The sequence below is a fragment of the Myodes glareolus genome, chromosome 21 (assembly GCF_982192425.1).
Source record: "Myodes glareolus chromosome 21, mMyoGla1.1, whole genome shotgun sequence".
Lineage (NCBI taxonomy): Eukaryota > Metazoa > Chordata > Mammalia > Rodentia > Cricetidae > Myodes > Myodes glareolus.
Window position 1 is genome coordinate 11,800,974 of NC_142046.1, and position 21,775 is coordinate 11,822,748.

General features: G+C 49.9%; 1 protein-coding gene across 5 annotated transcripts in view; it reads left to right on the forward strand.

The window, feature by feature from the left end:
- Nucleotides 1–21,775, forward strand: part of Mvb12b (multivesicular body subunit 12B) — a 153,905-nt gene that overhangs the window by 111,512 nt on the left and 20,618 nt on the right. For all 5 annotated transcript variants that reach the window (XM_087899708.1, XM_085681329.2, XM_085681330.2 and 2 more), the window contains exons 8-9: nt 17,295–17,350; nt 20,213–20,272. In XM_087899708.1, the coding sequence (XP_087755834.1) occupies nt 17,295–17,350; nt 20,213–20,272 (116 nt within the window). The remainder of the gene's footprint in view (nt 1–17,294; nt 17,351–20,212; nt 20,273–21,775) is intronic.

Sequence of the window (21,775 nt, forward strand, 5' to 3'; positions counted from 1 at the left end):
GTGCCTGGCACAGAGACCACAGTGTCTTCAGGCACCAGCTGTGGCCCAGCCTGACCAATGCCTGTGTGTGCAGAGGGTAGGTTCAAGGACCTACCCCTGAGAACCCTGGCACAGGCACAGATGGAGGCTTCTAGTGAAGTCTAAGGTCCAGGACTGGGAATTGTATGTTTAAGGAGCATCCAAGGGGCTGCACCTTCTGACACACTTCAGAAGAAACCATGCATGGATTTGGGGCTCGCTATAAAGACTCCATCTTCGAAGGACCAAGACTGGCCAATTTCACCTGTCCCCAGCCCTGAGTGCTCTTGTCTGGGCTGCTGCCTCTGACAAAGGGATGTCACTTTTTCTGAGGGCTGAAGTCACTAGCTCCCTACCACCATGGAAAAGTGAAGCTGCTCTCCCAAGGTATCTGTGGCAGGCCCAGCGTATTCCAGACTGGCTGCTGCGTGGGCTGGCCTTGCTGAGAGGCTGTGCCTTCTGCAAATGGGGCACATGCCTTGGACTTTGGACTAAGTACTCCTTTTTTCTACCAGCTGTGACTCTGTTCTATTCACCCACAGATGAGTGAGTCTCCACTGGGATGCACCTACCATATGAGGCAGTTTTGCTACCTCCTTATTAGACATCTCTGGGAGGATTAAGGTATTCCAGAGGCCCACCCAGCCTCTGGCTCCACCTTACACACCCGCCTTGGCCTGTGCCCTCAGGTTCTGACAGCCCAGTCTCTGCCAGTGCCCATGTGTGTTGTTGTGTTCCCTCTGCCCAAACACTGTCCCAGCCAGTCTGCATTTGCCATCTAATGCCCAAGCCTCCACACATTACCTCTGTGCTCTTTACCGAGCACAGCAGAACCGTATCTTAATGCATGCCTCACAGGACTCTCGGCAAACAGCAGCTAGTGTACAGGAAGCACAGAGACAGTCAGCTCCATCTCTGCTGCCATCCTCTTGGGAGTCTAAGCTCTGGCAACTAGTGTGATGGATAGGAGGAAGGACATCCAAGCAAGTGGTGAAGCTATTCCTGGCTAAGCGAAAGCAGAAATAGGAAACTTATAAAACAGACCTGGTGTCCCCCTTCATCTAGAAGGCTAGGAAGGCACCTGACTCCCCATTCCCTTGCCGTGATCCCAGCATGCAGCCTGCAGCTTGGTAATTCCACCAGCTAGTGCTGGCTCTGCAGAGATCGCCAGCCATGTCTGCTGGCTTTGGGTGGCACTAAGGGAAGGCATTGTAAAGGCTCCCAAGTTTGCAATTAAAACAAGTAAGAAGGGTTTTCAGGATATGAGAGAGAAGGAGCTGAGCTGAGCAGGCATCTCTCTTAAACAGACGCTGTGCGGGAGCTGTATAGATGGGGTTTTACCAGCAGCCCAGCATGGGCATCTGAAAACTTGAAAGCAACCAAGAACATCTTTTCTCCTAACCCAGCATTTTTAAGCTCCTAATATTATTTCATATTTAAAGGTGACAGCAATATCTTTAACGTTCTTCTATTGGATTAATAACGTTTAATGTTCAAAGCAATAAAGTGGAATGCTTTTATATCACTCATGGAAAACCCAAGTTTAAGAAAAAAGACCACACACACAAATGTCGATAGCCATAAACTCCAAAACCGGGTGCCTGGGCTTGTGAACAGCCAGGTGGATAAGTGGGTGCCGTGGCTGCGTCGTGAGCAGGGGAGGCCCACTCGTGGCAGTGAGCACGCAGAGCCCTCGCCCCTCTCCCGCCATTCGTCTCCACCCAGCAGCAGAATATGACAATGCTAGCATTTTTCATCCCCCTGACGTTACCCATTAATAAAGCAATGATCCAAAAGGGGCTTTGCTGAGTCGGTTCTTTATGCGCCCATCACTCACAACGAGATAATTTCACACAGGATCGTTTTAAAATTAAATGACGATAAAAATGCTCTGCTGTTCTGTGTTCACCAGTTCATGGAAGTCCATCAAGTCATTAATGTGTCATGACAAACTGCTCGATGGATACAAGAGTAATTAATTATTTGAATAAATAACAAGTTGAACTTGGGGCTTTGAACCACAGTGACACCAAGCAGCCCGTTAAGGGTGTCCTGGAAGCCTCTTCAGAAGAGTTAAAATGTGCGCTGGGGGTTGGGAGTGATGAAGCCGTGTGGTAAGCGGAGGGTGAGATTCTGCGGGGAGAAAGGCACAGCGACATTCCCTTGCCCACCTGCGGTGCAGTGTCAAAAGTTCCTTGGCAGCGGCCGTTTCAAGATACCACTTGATCAGCGATGACTTCAGAGAACAATTAGACAGATTTTCATAATCACCATTAATCTCTGCATATTTTGCAAGATAATTACAGCAATTATTATTTAGATTTCTCTTTTATATGCCCATTGTAGAAAGGAACAAGTGCTTATTATCCTGGAGAGTTCAAAGAACCTTGGGTGAAAATTCTTTGTCATCTCTGTGCTCATTATTTCAACTCGTGTAGCCTGGGAAAGTTCATCAGTTGTGGAAATTAGAGTCATTCCATGGCGCTGTTGTTAAACCTCGAGGCTGAGGTCGGGCCACTGCCTGGAGTGGCTGGTGGGATTGTTTGCCCGGGATGGGGGTGGTGTCTGAGGAGATGATCGTGATGCCTTGGAATTGCTGTCAGATGACAGGGAATATGTGTGACAGGTACAGTCAGAAACAGAAGGTGGCCTCACACTTATTTTCTCTGGAAGATCTACAAAGTGAACTGGCTGCCAATATTTAGAGGGGGTGGGGGGATGTATGCGTGCAGGTACATGTGTATGTGGTATATGTGTGCATGTACGTGTGTGTGTGTGGTATATGTGTACATGTATGTACGTGTGTGGTGTATGTGTGCATGTACATGTATGTGTGTGGCGTATGTGTACATGTATATGTGTGTGTGTGGTACGTGTATGTGCGTGGTTCCCATATGCCCTCTAACGGTTAATGTTAAACTTGGGTAGCTCCAGGCTTTGTACCTGACAGAGACTTGACAGACGCAGCACACCCCATGACATTTGCAGATCACAGTGGATGCTGCTTTAGTTGTTGGTTCAGTCCCAAGCTACCCTTTCATCCCCTGTCACCAAAACCTAGAGCGCTTACCTGCTCAGACGCTGTGTGGGAAGTGCCGTGGTGCACTGTACTATCAGGACACAGGCTTCTGTGTGGATGAGTGCCCCTTCTCTGGCATGAGGTCCCGGCCATGGTAATGTTCAGGTCTTCATCCTTCCACACCCTCGTCCTGCGGGTGGTCAGCAGGGGACAGAAAGAACAGGACTTGACTCCACTGTCAGAGAGGAAGATGATCTTGGTGGTAGAATTGTCACCTTAGGGGTCTGGGTTTGGCTTGGCAGGGTAGTTTTTTGATCTGTTTTGTTTTGTTTTATGGAGGGATGTTGTGTTTTGATCTGTGATCTGTGAGTAGTCTCTTCAATTTTAAATAAAATTTGGGACACTATACCTTTCTAGTGTGTGCTGTTCACAGTCTTGTTGTTATTGCTGAAATACTTGAGAAGATAGGAATCAGTCATGTAAGCAAAGTAAAGGGCATTCGCTTGGATTGGGGAGATGGCTCTATCAGTAAAGTGCTTATCCTACAAGAATGAGGACCCGAGTTCAAGCCCAGAAACCATGTAAGTGTAAGAGCCAAACGTGGTGGTGTGAGCATGTAACCCTAGAGTTGGGGAGATGGAGACGGGGGGTGCGTGGGGTGTGCCCAGCCAACCAATGAAAGACACTGTCAAAAACCAGGCAGCTAGCACTTGAGGGCTGACATTTGGCCTCTTCACACACAGGCGTACATCACAGATGCACAGATAAAGGGATACGAGTGTCCCTTGGTCATAGACCTGATTTCTGTACTGTGGCTTCCTTTGCATGCCCCACCCCGCAGTCCTCCCGCAACTCAAAGGACTGCAGTCAGGATGCGGTGTGTAGAGTGGGGACTGTTGAGTCTGGTGTGTGCAAGGCAGGAGGTGGCCCAGACAGGCGTTGTTCTGTTGGTTTCAGGGGTGCACAAACAGGTGAGAGAGCACACAGCACTTAGGAAACTCAACAGTAAGGAATGCTGAGCAGGTTGGGGTGCCTGGGTACTAGGGGGTGGGGGAACCCAGAGTATACAAGTCGGATAGATCCATATGCCAAGGTTCTGTGAGCTTTAGGAAAGAGCTGAAGTCTTCAGGTAAAGGAATAGAACAGTGAGGCCTGCACTTGAGATTCTGGTGGCCATGAAGGATGTCTCCCGGAGAGAGCCCATGGTATGCTGCCATGGCCCTCCTAACCCTTCTCAGACATTTTCAGCTCTTAGCTCTCCGTGAGTCTTTTGATGTCATCTGGGAAAATGCTCCTAACCCTTCTATCATCCAAGCGGTAGACTATAAGGCCACTCAGCAGCACCGTGGTCCAGTGGACTGAGGCCGCTCAGCAGCACTGTGATCCTAGCAAGTCCTATACCCCCGAGGATAGGCAGGATGCTCCCCCAAATGCCCAGGGCTGTGTTGATATAGATGAGTATGTCTTTTACCACAGGTCCCTCTCTGCCCTTTAATTGCAGAAGATAAGAGAAGGGCACCAAGTCTGAGACCTTCCGTTTCCGTCACTTGCCGTCCAGTTTTGAGAAGCCTATGAGTGGGAGCTGAGAGACTGGCACCCATATGTGTTTGCTCTTCATGGCATCACTTGCTGTCACAAACTGCGGCATTCTGGGTGGCGCTCACACCTTCTCAAGCCCTGCTGCACTACAGTTACACAGGAACTGTGAAAATGCTGGTGCCAGAGACACCCTCTCATCTGATCCCAGGCTGGGGGAGCTCATGTAAAACTCACTACATGAGCAGCTAGGGGCCAGTTAGTGATCCAGTCAGCCAGTCAGCTCTGCCACTCACACACTGGGACACGAGCCCCACCGCAGTGGTCAGGCCACTGTTCGCTGTTGCCTACTCAACAGCAGGTGCCTGCCATGTGCCAGGCACTGTCTAGGAGCTTGTGAGACAGCTGTCATGGAGCCACATTGGTGGAGCTGGGGTAAGAGGGGCATTGAGACGGTTCCTCCAAGCAGCCAGTCCAGAAGCCTCCCTGAGCTTCACCCTTCTGTAGAGATGAGAGTCACAGCCAGCACTTCAGATGTTCACATCACACGTTCTCCTGAATCCTTGCATCTCACCCGGAATAAACAGACCCATGTACAGAGGCCTGGTGAGCGATATAAGGATACCAAAGCATCTGAAAATCTATGTGAATTTTGTCCTCAGAGATGCAGCCCCTGTCAATTTCTTTGCCTCATTACCTCCCCTAATACTTAGGACTTGAGATAGCCAACAGTTATAGTCACTCAGGGTTCTGTGGGCCAACAGGTGGTTAAGACTAGATGGTCATGAATGGAGCCGTCCACACATATGGCAGGGGACAACTCCATTGGTGTGGAAAGAGCAGAACCAGGACCATTGGCCTTCACTCCACACAGGCAGCCCAGCTGGGACACAGCAGTGGGCCACACTCCCAGGTGTACAAACTGGTATCACATAGCCATTGTGACACCATTAGCCAAAGCAAGTCACACTGTGAAGCCCTGATGGAGGAGAGGGAAAGCAGATCACACTTTATGGTGGCGTCCATGTCAAAAGTGCTCTGCAGAGGGACGTGTGCTGGATTCGGTCCATGTGGCATTTTTACAGCCTGTCAACCCGATCCACTCTCAGATGCCTCTGTCCTAGCCACAGGGCTTCCTCTGGCTGATGCGGGGTCACTAGGGAAAAAGAAAGGATCCCAGTATTAACTTTCTTTGCATCTACTTTAGGGTACTTTCTGTGATGCCTCAGAGATATGTACTTTATAATTAAGAAATGTAGTGTTTGAGATAGTTACTATTAAAAATTGGATATCAGCCCTGGGGTAGACATAATAGCCTTGTGTGTGTGTTGCTGACTTGACAGGAAATCAGGTTTGATTGACGCAACATCATCTTTCCTCAGTTGACGAGTAGAATCGGAAAAGAGTCCTGTCTTGCACTTCAGTGCCTTGTGCCTGGAGGTCTTAGGCTGGACTCTGCCCCCAGACTGAACTTGTGTTCAGCTTCCGTTGGCATAGGTGTATGTTGTACATACCCACAGGGACAGCACCAGAGTAGTTCTGTCTTCTTCCTTAGGGTGGACACTGGGGCATCCATGGGCTGTCACAACTCAGCACTGGGGTTAGTTGGCCTCCGTCGCAACTGAGGCTGTGCCTAGGCTCTCATGATGCCAAGCCTCAGCTGCTCTCCATGGCCTTTTCATGCCTTCGGAACACCATGCCAGTAGCACCTGGAACACTTACAAGACTCTTACTCTTGCTTCCTTGTACCAAACTCTGCTGCTGGCAGAGGTGCAGCCTTGGCCCCCTCTAGACCATAAGGTCTGTGTGCTGAGAAACCACTCCCCAGAAGATTTTGTCTCAGTGATGCTGGTATTTTCTTAATCACAGCTTATTCTTCAGCCCAAGATGACCAGTATTAATTGTCCAGCAGAGCAAAGGCTCTACTTTAATGGTTCTAGTGTCTTGCTAATCACAGCTGATTCTTCAGCTCCAACTGACCAGAACTGCATAGGCTTGTTCCAGGATAGCACAGGATAGAGTCTTGACTTCCCTCAGAAACTGCACAAGCTGGGTCTCTACCATCTGTGCTGCTCTCAGCATTGTGTTCTAAGTTCCCACAACAGTTCAGTAAGCTCTGAACAATCAATGCCTTTTCCAGCCCAAAGTTCAAGTGACTCCTCAGTCCTCCCAAGCATGGCCATGTCTGTCATAAGACCCCACAAACCTGGTACCAATATGTCTCTCTTAGGGTTTCTATTGTAATAATAAAACCCCATGGCCAAAACAACTTGGGGAATCTTATCTTTCTATATTACAGTCCATGGTCAAAAGTCAGGCAGTAACCCAGAGGCAGGAACTGAAGTGGAGGTCATGGAGAGCTGCTGCTTACTGGTTTGCTACCCACGGCTTGCTCAGCCTGCTTCCTTATACAATCCAAGTCGATGTACCCAGAGGTAGCACTGTCCACAGTGATCTGGTCCTCCCTCGTCATTAATTAAGAAAGTACTCCATAGGGATAAAAAATGTGATCAAAATATATTATGTGGAAATTATTTTTTAATTAAAAAAGACTTCATAGACTTCCTAGACTTGCCTACAGGCCATGTGATAGAAGCATTGTTCTAATGGAGGTTCTTTTTCCCATGTGACTCTAACTTGTGTCAAGTTGACAAGAAGAAAACTAGCTATGTTTATGACAGACGCTATATGTAGTCCCATACTAGCTCAGAAATGAGTGTAATAAAAGGGTTCTTTATTTAGGGGTGAACTCATAGAGTTCCTCTGCATGAGCAGGGAACAGGAACAAAATTCAGCAGCTGAGACAGAGAGAGAAAGAGACAGAGAGAGAGAGAGAGGGGGGGGGGGGGAGGGTGCCCAAGCTTTATGCCTATATTTATAGTACAAGAGACCACACCCAAGTGGGCTGGTATCTTAAAGGCTATTGACTGAAGGAGTTCCCACAGCACCTCCCCCTTTTGTCTAAATAAGAAAGTTCTAAGCCTAATACAAAACTATATACAATAAAAACAAATATCAAGTATAAAAATTAGAATTACAACCAGCATAAACAATATCAAGCAAGATACATATGGTAAATATTTTAATAGTTATTCTGTCCTAAGAAGTCTGAGTCTTGTATTAGAAGCATTTTAAAATGGTAAGCAGTGTAGTCAGTGGGGCCCTGAATACTGACTCTGCCTCTCTCGGCCTTTTAATGTGGTGGAGGTAATTCACGGCCAGCTCTGGGACTGCAGGTAGGGAGCTGTACTCACCACCTCAATTCTGGTAAGCAGTTGGCCTGTACTGCTACCAAGTAACTTGCAGCACGCTGCCCATAAACCCCACTCAAGTTCTCGGCCTCCTGAAAGAGCCAGAGTTCCTGCTTCCAGCATGAATTAGGAAGCCACCATTTCTTATGCTGAATCAGGAAGACCTCTCTTAAAGGAGCTGTGGTACCCCTGTTAACTGCCAGCAAACAGAACCCATCTGAAAAAAAAAAATGTGGCTACCAAGAAGCTGTGCTAAAGTCTGCTTTTTTGTGTGTCTAGAATTTCCTTTGAAGCTCTCTCAGGTTTTATGTGGATGTAGTTAGCCCAAGGTTGGGTATCAACTTATAGGTGAGACTGCTTGTTCGTTTCCCAGTTGCCCAGACCCCAAATCATCATGCAGAAATTATATTAATTGCAACACTGCTTGACCTATTAGCTTGGGCTTTTTATTAACTAACTCTTACATCTTAAATTAGCCCATTTCTATTATTCTGTGCACACCATTAGGCTCATGGTTTACTGTTAAGGTTCTGTCCAGCATCTGTCTCGTTCAGCAGCTACATGGCATCTCTCTGACTCCACTTGCTTTTCTCCTCTATCTCTGCTTGAATTTCTGCCCTACTCTATTCTGCCATGCCATAGGTAAAAGCAGTTTTATTCTTTACCCAATAAAAACAACACATATATAAAAGGACTTCCCACACCACAGCATGATCCCCCAAGGTGGTTCTTCTGATCTGGTCACCCTAGCTAGACTGGGTGGCTGGGAACGGCCCCATCTTCAAAGGTGCCATCCTGAAGTTAGCTCTCCCTAGTCTTTCCAGTCCACAGGCCTTTGTATGACTCACCTAGAAGCCATTTGGGATGACAGCCCAGGCACCAGCCATGGTCTCTGCACCGTACTCTTGTGCAATTGTTAAAAGCCCAAGTTAGAGCATCACCTGATGTGTAAAATTCCATGGCTGAGTGAAAAAGTACAGAACAGTTAAACTGTGATACTGGCTTTGTTAAAGCACATGCACACAAGCATGCACACACACAAAATGTATTTCTTTACACATGCAGATATGCATAGATGCACAGAACACAGCTAGGGGCCCAAGTGATGTGGGATGTCCTTATGTATATGTGTTGTTTTTATTGGTTGATAAACCTGTTTTGGCCGATGGCTTAGCAGAGTAAAGCCAGGCAGGAAATCTGAAGACAGAGATATAGAGAGAGTAGGCAGAGTCAGGGAGACACCATGTAACTGCCAAAGGAGAAAAATGCCAGAACCTTACCAGTAAACCGCAATCTAGTGGCAATCCACAGATTAATAGAAATAGGTCAGTTTAAGATGTAAGAGTTAGTTAATAAGAAACCTGAGCCATTGTCCAAACAGTGTTGTAACTAACATAGTTTCTGGGTGATTGTTTGAGTCTTGGCAGCCAGAAAGCAAACTGCAGTCTCTGCTTACACCAAAGGCCCACATAGACCCCTGGCCTGGGGTTCTGGGTGTCTTAACTTAGCTGGCCTTTGGGGATGGATTCCTTGGAAAACAGATTCGTATATTGAGACATTCAAATAATACAATTTAGTCTGGTGGTGGTTACATACACCTTTAATTCCAGCACTCAGGAGGCAGAGGCGGGCAGGTCTCTTGAGTTTGAGGCCAGCCTGGTATATAGAGTGAGTTCCAGGACAGCCAGGGCAACACAGAGAAACCCTGTCTCGAAGAAAAGAAAAAAAAATACAATTCAGAATTGTTCGTGTTGGTGTTAAGGTGAAAAGAGACCCTGTGGGAAGGTGCATCTCCCTTCCAGGGTGTTTACCCACATGAAGGTGACTGTGTGATGCTCAGCCAGCAGGCCACCAAGCTTGCTTCCAGTAATGGTGAAGTGGCTGTATGGGAATGGCCCTCATTCTGTGCCACACTTGTCTCCCCGAGGATGCAGTGAGTCCTCAGGAACAGGCCTTCCTCCAGCCCAGATCCTGCCTGACGTTCTGCACAGCCACACCCACAGTGCTTCCTCTTCTGCTCCTCAACAGGCTTCGGAGTTTCCGCCTTGGAATGGCAGGTGTGAGCACAGACTCACAAGCCTCCTGACCACAGAGGCCTCCTGTTAATCCCATGGATGTGATCCTGAGACAACTGTCTTCACCTTAAGCCAAGTGCACATGGTCTTGGAGCAAAGCCATTCCAGAGTTATCAAGTTAAAAGACTTTCCTCAGAGGACCACAGATGTCCTAGCTGGATTTCTGGTCTCTCCTGGGTGGAGGACGTGTCCTCCTGCCCTTCCTGTTCTAGAGCTCTCCAGGGACCTCCCTCACCTAACAAGGTGTTTGCACCAGAGGAGGGGCTAAGGCCTCACTCCTCTCCTGGTACTAGGGGTGTGGAGAGAAGTCACCCATCAGTTGAAGTGGCAGTGTTGGACATTTTGTGTACAGATGGGGTCTGGATATGATTGTGAGATCTGGGTTGTCTGTGCCCAGCAGACCCTGGGGAGTGGCCGTTAGTGCGAGACACCTGTAGTTTATTAGTCTCCAACTTCTTCACTTCAGTTTTCTGATTTTTTTCTACCTGTGGTGCTGGGGGTGGAACCCAGGGCCTTGCACATGCTTTAAACAAGGCCTCCATCACTGAGCTGTGCTCCCAGCCCTTGAAGACTCCTTTCTGGGGTACATCAAATAACTGGACTTATTATGGGGTTGGGGTCCTTGGTTCTTGTTTTTTTGAATGAAAGAATTCAGTCAAGATGCAGATTTTTCAGCAGAAGTTCATTTAGCAGAGCAAAGCCAGCAAAGAGAAATGGCGCGGGCTACCCCCAAGGTGGGTGCAGCCTAGTGCATTCTGTAATGTGGATTTTAAAGTTTTAGGAATATTTATGAGGTGACATATTGATGGGGTAAGGTGACCATTTTTTCCTCCCAACTCATGATGGACCATATTTTCCTTTCATGGTATTTCTTCCCATGGGACTAGGCTTCAGATCAAAACCACAATGCACACAGTATTTTAATAGTGCCAGGTCTTGTGAGGCTGCAGACCGTTCATTAGTCTGTATGGAGGGTGTAGCATGAGCCTAGCAGCAGCTGCAAGGACATTTAACCACAATGGCGTTCTGGCCGCTGGGAGACCTGGCTAAGATGCAGCCTTGGCTTTCTTCAGTCACCTCACGTCTCCCTCCTTACCTATGTGGTACCAGACCGTACCGGGACCTCCTTTCTGGATCAAGCTTCACTTGTAGCTGCCGAGAGAACATGCCAGGGAGGGCACTGTTGGGTACCCCGTGCATCATACCATGGTGCAGTACAAACATTGCATCTCTGCCTCTGGGACTCATGGGTAAGATGGTTTAATATGGATGCATGGAGTTCGTGAAGGGCCTTTTCCTCTGTGCAGCAATAATGTCATCATCCCTAGCCAACCGAGAAGCTTCTTTGTACATGGGCTTTGTGTTTTTATCTCATTGCAACAGGAATGGCCCAGATATTGTCATTTTCTTTTACAGTTGAAAGAAAGGCTCAGATAGTGACTTGTCCTCTGGCCGATGCTCTGGGAATCATACATCAAGTGACCGTAGGACTGCTGTGCTCAGCTCCTTCATGTTTGCTGTCTCGTCCCCACCCCAGTATTGCCGATGAGGGGCATTTACCCTGGCAGATGAAACTCTGACTCAGACTTAAGTGACTTACCCAGAACCCCATGGCTAACAAGATGGCACCGTTGCATGTTTGATTGACACCGGTGCCCACACTTCTTCTTCCTCTTGAGCGTGGGACTCCGGAATCTCTGGCTGTGACTGATAAATTGCTCCTCTTGGCTTATGAATAACATGGCAAAACAAATTACTTTGGGGACCTAGAAGGAAGTTGTTGGCCTTGTGTAAACTATATTGGAATGTCACCGAGCAGACAGCTCCGGAGGCGTCTACAAATATCTTCCAAAGATATCTCCAAAGTGAGTCACCCAGAAAGCAGGACGCCCCCGTGTTTTGGTTTGCAAATGAGTTTTGAGAAATGGCCCTGAGGTCTTGAGCTGTTGGCACTTTTCCCATCCCAATTGCAAAGGACTTTGGGAATGCCGCAGGAAAAGGAGAGGAAGGAACAGGGTACCAACTGCTTACTGCTCAGAGCTCCAACAGGTCAGGAGAGTAAAGGCCTCCCACCGTTCCAACTGCATTTAATATCATTTCAAAAACTACTACCTGCCAGTAAGCCTCAAGGACACCCAGGCACCGTTACCTGGGCTCCCTAACCCTGTGTGGTGACTGTAGATATAACAGAGGGGCTGAAAGTGGGGCCCTGTTTTGAAGTCTGCATTTTCACTACCCTATTTTATGACTCTTTATCAAGCATGTTGAGTTGAATCTAAGTGTCCTTGTCCCTGCTGCTTGTGGAGATGTCAGGAGGGATGGGGTTGACTGCTCTGGGAAATGGTGGAGGGCCCAGGGTCTGGAACCCTCAGGAGCTGGTCAGTGGGTGGTTTGTGTTGAGTCTGAAGAAGCCTGAGGCATGTGTCAAGATGGGGATCAAAAGCTAGCTCTAGGGATTCCTTTGTAAAATGAAAGGAGGAGGTGGGAACTGTGGTGGGGGCCGTTTGCCAGGCAGACTTTCTTACAGGTTCATAGCGTAATCTGTGGGAGCAGAAATTCAATCTGATGCCCAACCAGATGCAGCATGCAAATTGGACAGCTTCCCTGAGAACAGCGAGGCAGGGTCTGGGTCAGCTGAAGAGGAGAAAACACAGCTCTAGACTCTGGGCCACCAGCTTGGCTGCCTCCTTCCAGCGGGGGTGGGGCACGCAGCAGATTACAGCTTTATTTGTTTAAACCTCGGCATCTGTAAGCATTCACAGTCCTCTTGACTTGTGCTGCCTGGTTGTAAAAAGAACAGTTGAACGAGCTCATTGTTTGGGGCTCCTTTCTTTAATGTATTTTACAAACACGCGCAGTGACAGGCCTGACATGCAGATTTCTATGTACTCGTGCTTCAGTCTGGGATTACAGCATTAATAACACAGTTCCGTGCTTCGTGCCATTTTTAAGCATGATCGTTATGATAAAGGGCATATACTTAATTACAGGCCTGCTTAATTACAGCTCTGTTGAAGCTCGTTTGTTTAGGAGAATGCTAATTGCGCTACGGAGCCGCGGTACATCCTCACTTTCATCTGCTCCTTGTTGCTCCGATCCATGGAGCAGCATTTGTTAAAACTGCCACAGGGTTTTTTAAGTAAAAAGAAGAAAGCAGTGGCCTGACACTAAAGGGACACCGCTTCCAGTCAGATATCGGAGCCACAGTCCAGGACACTCTGCCCACATCAGACCCCTGACTACTCGTGTCAGATGCGTCTGTTGGCAAGGAGCGTGAGGCCCATTTTACAAGACAGGCTCAAAGGTGTGGTGTCCCTGTATGGACATAGCCATCTTTCCACCACAGGCCATGCCGGGAGCCTGTCCCAGCCCTGGAACTCCTGGGCGCATGACTTACGGAAGAGGCTGCAAGTGGGAAGGCTGAAGGTTCACCCCCTTGTACGAGGAAAGTAACAAGGGTCCTTCCTTGACTTTGCGGAAGAGACCTTGGGAGGACCACAGGCCTTTTACCTTTGCTCTCGCGTTACCTCCCAGGCTTGGAGGAGCCTTTGTAATGTCACCCTGGGAACCCAGCTGGACAGAGGACCAGGACCTGCTCTGGTGTCATCCCTGATTCTGTGACATGACCATGCACACAGGTCAGGGGATCAGGAAGAAGCCCTGCCCTAGTCCTTGCTGGTTGGCAGGGCACGGAGACCCTGTGAACCATGTCCCCCAGCGATGTGTGGCCCTGAGTGAGTCAGTGAGACGCTGGCAGCTAGGATGTGCTTCCACTCTTGAACAGTCAGGGTGAGAACACACCAGCCCTGGCTGGGGAAGGAGAGAGGAAGGAGGGGGACAGGGCTCCCTGGGAGAGGGGGACAGAGATGATTTATGGCCAGTCTTGGGGATCACATGAAAAATGCGTGCCATCATTCTAAGGATTATGTTTGCCAAACCTCTGAGTATTTTCAAATATGGAAGGCTGTCCAGGTAAGGCTCCTAGGAATGGATGCTGTTGAATCAGAAGGGGCTTCCCAGGATCCTAGTGCTAAACTCTGCAGCGCACAGACCCTACCCAACTCCCACAAGTATCTGTGCAGTGTGTCTTCCAAGAGGAAAGTGAGGCCCCCAACTGTAATTGGTCCAGCCAGCCCTTCTCCCTGTGGCTGTGGCTTCCTAGCAGACAGGGGCTTGTGCCCTCCTCAAGCCTTCTCTTATCCATCCCCACTCTGCCTGCTCCCATGTGTCAAATGCAGTGTGGGTTGCTAGGCAGAGTCCCACCTCCCTGGGGTAGCGGGCCAGAGTCTGCCTCTCCATTTCCGTATGGAGTTAGCTAAGAGTCCCACAATGTCCTCACTCTCTTCAAGGCTCTCAGGACAATCATGTGAGAATATCATGCAAGCTCAGAGCAGACCAAGTGGTGCCTGGATCCTGTGGCCATGCTGTGGCACTATGAACTTGAGAAGGGCACCTTCCACGTTCAGTGAGCAACTCACATTGATGTGTCCTACCAACACGGAGCCATTTGTTACTGTTGTTACTGTGCATGTCTTCCCTTTGTCCTGCATAATTACACCTAAACTATAAGGTGTTAGATTGAGCCTGGTAAAATCCATGCTCTGATGTAGCCCAAATGTCAGCATTCTGCACCCTTCATCAGATTCCACTATTAGCCATTAACAAGCATTCCTACTAGGTCCCTATCAGCCATATTTCACTTAAAAAACATCCCGTGTTTCTTCTTAGCTAGCTAGTGATGTCCTGTCCTGACCCCCTTCAGAGCAGGTGGTTAACCTGCCTCTCAGTACCTAGGCTGTGTCATGTAGAAGGGGGATGTGAGTGCCATTCGTGGAAGCCAGATGACAATTTCGTGGTGCCGATTCCCTCCTTCTACCTTTGTGTGATCCCAGGGCTCAAACTCAGTCTCGTGCATCAAGCACCTTCACCCACTGAGCCGTCTCAACAGCCATACTGTGTATAAATGTGCACGCCTGCATGCCTGTCTGCACCACATCCAGTGCTCATGGAGGCCAGAAGAGGGTGTAAGATCCCTCTGGAGCTGGAGTCACAGATGGCTGTGAGCTGCCATGTGGATGCTGGGAATAGAACCCAGTGTCCTCTGCAAGATTCTAAGTACTGAGCCATCTCTCCAGTGCCTTGCCACCACATACACTAGATTCTTTAAATGCAATTTTGTCCGTTAAGTATGACCTGGAGGTCATGTCTGCTTAGGTGTGTCCTGTGTGCTGCGAGCCCTATCTGGGCGGTTCATCTTGAGCTCTGCCCTACTGGTTCTACCAGATGGGCTAAGATCTGTTCTCTATGAGAAGAGTGTCTGACTGCCCAGCCTCCTGTTGTGAGTCCCCTTTACCAAATGTCACCTCAGTCTCTTTACCAAATGGCTCCTTGCAGTCAGGACTGAGTACAAGGGGCTTCCATCTCTGTTGCCAGTATAGGCAGGGGTGTATCTGCCACCACCATCCTGGTGGCCACATCATCGTGCAGCCTCATACTTCTCACAGTGTGAAACGTTCTTCTTCCCGCTGCTGTCTAATAGACTCCAGGTGAGGACGTCACTGTAGAAGTGGGTGAGGAACCTTATTAGCCCCTGCACGGTGGCGGGAGCAGTGCTGTGCACATGCAATGCACCCTTTTCTGTGAGAAGTAAAATACGATAGTTACCTGTGTCCAAGCATCGTAAGCCAGGGCTTCCAGGTTCCTGCCTCCAGCCTGTGTGACCTTGGTGTCGGCTCCACCTCTGAGCCTCTGTTTTGTCATCTCAAAAGCATCAGAAGTGATCTGAGGGCCCTGAAACCAGCAAGCATTCGAGGGCAGAGCACACAAGAGCGTGTGTGGGGTGAACAGGAACTTAAAGCTCACATTGGGTGGTGAGTGGCAGGAGCCATTGTGGCCTTTCAGGGTGTTGATGGGACTTGCCTCCACCCCTGAGAAGCTTGTGGCTTTCCAAGGATCCTCCCTTCGCAGCACTGTCTGCTGTGACATGCTCACAGGTGGTAGTGGGGCATTTGCAGTGGGTGTGTGAACCACTTGGGACTTTGTCCCTCCTTGCTCTGCTAGTCACATGCACCATGCCAGCATTCAGCCCTTCTCTCCCGGGTTGTAGGGCCCATCTGCAGTGGGAGATGGCCCCTGCAGAAGGGGGCTCCCAGTACAGGCCAGCCCTGCTCTTCATTCCCTCCCTCCCTGCAGTATTACGGCCACAGCTGACTGCTCACTGTGTGGCACATCCTGCAGACCAGACGCCGGAACGGATTCCGTTCCTTCCCTCCTGCGTTTTCCTTTCCTCTCCTGCCCCAGCCCTGGAAGGTGGTCCCAGCGTTTGAATGCCAAGGAAGTCTTCATTTTAGGAAATGGGCAGAGGGGAGGCCCAGTGTCCATGCTGAATCCGTGATCTACCACAAACCACCCTCTCACTGCAGGCTGCAGGTTCCTACGCTAAAGGCCAGATGTGTAGGCTGAACTTTGCCTCAGCTCTGTCCTGATTCTGCAGGGCACCGTCTCAGTCAGCAGCCCAGCTCTCTGTGCATGGGTCACACTGTGAGGGCCCTGCATCACACGCTCCTCTGTGGCAAGACTGCCACCAGTTTAGGGGTGGAGACCTAGACACAAGTCGATTGCAGAGGCTATGGTACAGAAAGGAACTGAGTTTCCAGGTCCCTGAATTCCTCATTCACAGGCTGCTCATTCCACACCCTTCCCACATGTCCAGCTGGAATTAAACACTCAGGGCAAGTCTTGACTCAGCCCTGAAGCCGTGACAAGGAATCAGTAACCATGTGTTCTCTCTTCCCCACATACACTGCACCCACTCTGCTCTGCCAGGCCCTGAGCAAGTTCCTGGCCTGCTTCACTGTAGACACATAGCACACCTCACAGCCATTAGCCAAGCTTCTTTTTCATGTGACTTCACAGCAAGTCCAGCCCAGGGCTCAAGCACAATCCTGACCACCAAACTACTTGTCTTTCCACGGAAACTCTGATGAATACCCAACACCACCAAAGAGAGACGGGTCAGCCTACAGAATGTACAGTGGACATGCTACTGCCAGCTTCCTCCCAGAATGCATCTCTGTCCCCTCGCAGCCATACATCACTTTCTTCCTGCTGTCAAGCCCCAACTACTTATGACATAGGCCAGAGCCCTGGGTGAGGAGAGAGCTTCCATACCGGCCCTGTGCTACTTCTCTCTGCATCGGCTACACTCAGGGGGCCTCTCAAGGCATCTGCATCCCTGGGCATGGAGGGTAGTGTCCCACTCTGCAGCTTCACTCACTAGAGCTGGGCAGCATCTGCCTCCAGCCAGGGAGTGATTGGTCCTCCCTGTACTGACATCTTAGGTTCCTGGACAGCAGTGGTGTCTTCAATGCGTTCCTCTCCTTTCCTCTCTTGCAGCAATGGATGGTGTGCCATTTATGATTTCAGAGAAGTTTTCCTGCATTCCAGAAAGTGTAAGTTTTATGCATGCTCGCCTCCCCTCCCCTACCTTAACCTGAAGTCCCTCGATGTCTAGTCACAAGCTGCTCTTAGCACCCTGGGACCCTGGGCCTGGGGAAGCGTCTCTGCCTGTGTGCTGAACCCTAAAACCAGAAGGCACAACTTGTGAGAGCTGGGGTACGTTCTGCTCGTCTTGGGCCCTTCAGCCGGGGCCTGCACCTAGCAGATGCCTGAGAAGTGGAAGAAAAGAGCAGCTAGAGTCCAGGATTCTAGAGACACTAAGCAGAGTGTGTACGGCCACGCTTTTGCATTTGAGCCTTGTCTCACAGGTCGCAGGGTTTCCCAAGTTTGGCTTCCTCGTCTAGCTGTTTGTTTGAGACTGGCTGTCGCTGTGCGGTCCCGACTGTCTCAGAACTAGCTCTATACACCAGCTGGCCTTGCACTTACAGAGAGCCACCTGCTTCTGCCTCCTGAGTGCTAAGATTAAAACATGCACTACCACAACCAGCCTTAACGTGTTTTTTGTTTGTTTGTTTTTGTTTTTGATTTTGTTTTTGTTTTGTTTTGTTTTGTTTTTGAGACATATAGCACTGGCTAGCCTGAAACTCGCTTCATCGATCAGGCTGTCGTCAAACTCAGACCCACCCGCCTCTTCCTTCCTAGTGCTGCTCCTCCACACATGGCCTTGGTTTTTCACTTCACGGTGATGGAGCTGGCCTAGTTCCCCACTGTCATTGCTGCGTTCTGTGTGTCCTGCATGCTCTGCCATGGTGCCGAGAGTCAAGTGCCTCTGGCTCTGGTCTCTGTTTAGGTTGAGCCCTGAGCCCTCTTGAGTGGGAGAGGAACTAGGCAAGCCAACCAAGAGCAGAGGCCAGTATCTAGACCAGGAGAGGCCACAGCCAGGACCCTGTACCGGGCTCCGTTCCCTCCTGGAGACACCCCTCCGATAGTGCCTGATCCTCAGGACAGCCTCTGCCCTCACTCAGCTGTACAAGCCTGGGCCACGCTGGGTCAGTAAACTTGTTTCTGGCTTTTATTCTTCCTGTAGAAGATTGCTTTGAGGCATCACTAAGCACCAAGGCCCTAGTTTGGCCCAGCAAAAGACCCCTCAAGTGTTTTTCTTGGACCCAGTTTAAAACCACCCGCCTGGCGATCCGACCTGCTCTGTCGTTTCCATTTTTATGAAATATAATAGGCCTCCTCTGAGCCCTCTGGTAAGCAGCTTAATCGTGAAAAATGCTCCTGACGTGACATGGGGAGCCTGAGGAACTTCCGCAGACTCCACTTGGCTGCGTTGCCATGGAGACACTGGCACCTCTCCCGCATGCTCCCTGGGAGAGGCAGCTCTGCCCTGCTCACCAGCTCCAGTCGGGAAAGTTTAGTGGACTAGTTAGGGCCTAATGATGCAACAGCTGGACCTCTGCTGGCTCCTGGGCCAGGCGGGCAGGCGGCCCCGTCCTCACAACATGAAGGCTGGCATCCTCAGCAGAGCCAAACTGTTTTGTGGCTACTGGAAGAGCAACCCCAGGAGCTCGGGGTCTAATTTGGTGGCCCTATCCCAAGTTTGCCCTCACAATGTGCTACTGCCAATTCAGCAAGTGCTCAGGGCCACAGATGCAGGCCAAGCCCGGTGTTAAGCCCTTCCAAGTACTTCTCTGTTTAATCCCCCTGCAGCCGGACCAGAAGGGCCCACCCATGCCACTTTTAACAGGCTTTTAAATGTGGCCTTCAAAGTAAGTAGTGGGGGTGGCATCCAGATGCCTCAGCAGGTAAAAGGGCTTGCGGCAAAAGTCCAATCACTGGAGTTCAATCCCAAGAACCCACATTAAAAAAGCCAGATACGGTGACGTGCATGTGTAATCCTAGCACCCCTAAGAGATGGCAGTCATGAGCCAGCTGGCCTGGAGTACAGAGGACAGCAGAAACAAGAGACCCTACCGCAGCAAGGTGGAAAGAGAACCCACTCCTCAGAGTTGTCCTCTGACCTCCACATGTGTGTGTCCACACTCACACTCTAAAAATCTGCTGAATAAACAAATAGAGAAGATTAATTCTTCCTGCACCACAAGGCAGCCAGTTGGGATCCAGAGCCTTAGACTCAGGAGCCAACCACTGGCTCTCACCATGCTTGACATCCAGGTAGCCCAGTGCAGGTGCTAACCCCCAGCCCACTGCAGGACTCTGAGTCTAAACTGACAAGTCCTGGCTTCTGTGTGGATCTCAGGTTCTACCTGCGGGCGAGGCTGCAAGAGGTACCTGTATTCTGCACTAGCAACTGCCCTCACGGGAGAAGCTCACAGTCCAGCCGCTCACCTGCACTGACTTTCCTAGTCTGTGTTTTTGCCGAGAAATGTTCCACTGTCCACGGAATTGCAGAGCCCTGTTAAAGTGCGGCCTCTCACTTTCACCACCCCGATCAGCAAAGCATTAGCTGACGGTACCCATTTCCTTCTTCCGTCTCTATCAAAGACCTGGTCCTTCCCTAGATACTGCAGACCCTTGGAACTCCCACCGCTCTGTAGAGACACCAGGCAGTGTGGCCTCTGGTAACTGCTTCAGACACTTCCAGCCTCGAATCCCATCACAAAAGCTCACTTTCTCCTTTGGTGTCAGGAAAAAAGATAAGCTAATTGACCATAGGCACACCTTCTGGGAGGCCATGGCTCCTACCCCCACCCCCAGTGCTGTGGATATGTGACCAAGTTGTCTTGTGGTTCGGAAGGCTCGGCTCACCACTGGACCTGTAAGGGCTGAGTGTCACAATGTCTACTCCTGTGGTGGGTCTGAAAATCTAGGGTGGCTTGACCATCACAGTTGTCATAAGAGCGATGGGCTTTCTCCAGCCATCAAAAGGGTGACTTCGTCTGTATTTTCAGATGCAGCCATTTGATCTCTTGGGAATCACCATCAAGTCCCTGGCAGAAATTGAAAAGGAGGTAAGTATGCTGGGCTTGCGACACTGCTGACTCTAGCGTCCCTGTTCCTCCATCAGGGCTGGGTTCCAGAAAAGGTGGGTGCAAGAGCCCTCCTGAGGAAAAAGTCAGTCATTTTGAGCGCACCCATCACTTGCCATAGACCATGACCAGTGTCTTGTCCTGTCTCTCGTCATTTTTCACCAGGACCATCTCAGATTGGACCAACTCTTGATCCAGAGGAATGTCCTAGGCCCCTCATACTTAGCCAGGTCCCCCCTTCCCGGCTGCTTTGATGGCACCTGAGCATCATAAGAAAAACACCAGGAACAGGGTCCAAAGGAAAGTTCCAAGGAGACAGACCCAAAACTGTAGGGTTCCACAAAAGGCCAGGCCTGCTGGGGTTGCCCGTTAGGTGGCCAGCATCAGTGTGCACATCCGCTATGCCGCGGTCACGTGCTGCCACCAGAGCTCCTCAGAGAGGAGCATTTGTCTCACAGATGGAAGTGCCTGAACCATTTCAATATCCTTGGTTCCTTGGGGTTTTCTTGTATGTACCCAGCCAGCAGAAGCAGGCTGCATTATTGAAAGATGGCTGGAATCAAGGAAAATTGAATCAATGCAGTACAACAAATTCCTAAACCCGTCAAAGCAAAAACAAGACAAAAAACTCCCCCTTTGTCTTTGATTCTCAGTAAATCATAAAAACATGATTGTCACCTATAGTTTTGTTTGCTTGCTGGCTGGCAACAGGAGGAATGGCTGGCCACAATGCTAGAAATCTAGGTGTAGATAGAATTTCACATCCGCTGTGAACAGCCTTTGCCGGAGCTCCAGCATAAGGCAGACCTCCCCATGGGATGGAGTCTGTGGTACCCAGGGGAGGCTTTGAGAGCTGCACTGGAGAACAAGATAGACCAAGGTCACATAGACAGATTTGGAGCATCCTGGCTGCCTGACTGGCAGGGCTTCTTTCCGCCTGTGCAGGGGTAACAGGAGAACCAGCCTCAGAGTATCAGCCAGTGCTGTGTGCACAGGTGGAAAACTCGGGTGCAGACAGGTACCCAGTGCTGGGGTTGGGTGCTACAGAAAGGGGCATCCAAACTTCCTCCCCTCCTGACCACCCTGCCCTTGCCAGTGGGCCTTGCCAGTAGCGTCTTTTTCCTAAGCACTCACATGGGCACAGTCCTTGTATTTGGGGCTATCTTGTTGTCACCCTGAGTGACCAAGTGACCTCCTTCCTCCTTTGTATGAGGCAAGATTGAAGCCTAGTTTTGTCCTGTGGCTGGAAGTCCCTTGAAGGGGCCTGTCTGAGCTGGTGGGGACAGTAGGGGCTTGTCTGGGTCCTAAGACCCAGTTGTCAGGCTAGGGCATGTGATATCCACACCAAATGTCTGGGTTCTCCCTCTTCTAAGGGCTGGACACCTGGGCAGACATGTTCTTATGATGTATGTCCTTCACCTCAGTACTGAGTTGGGGTGTGGCTTCCCTCAAGACACAGCACTGGATAGTGAGGACAGCTCTGGA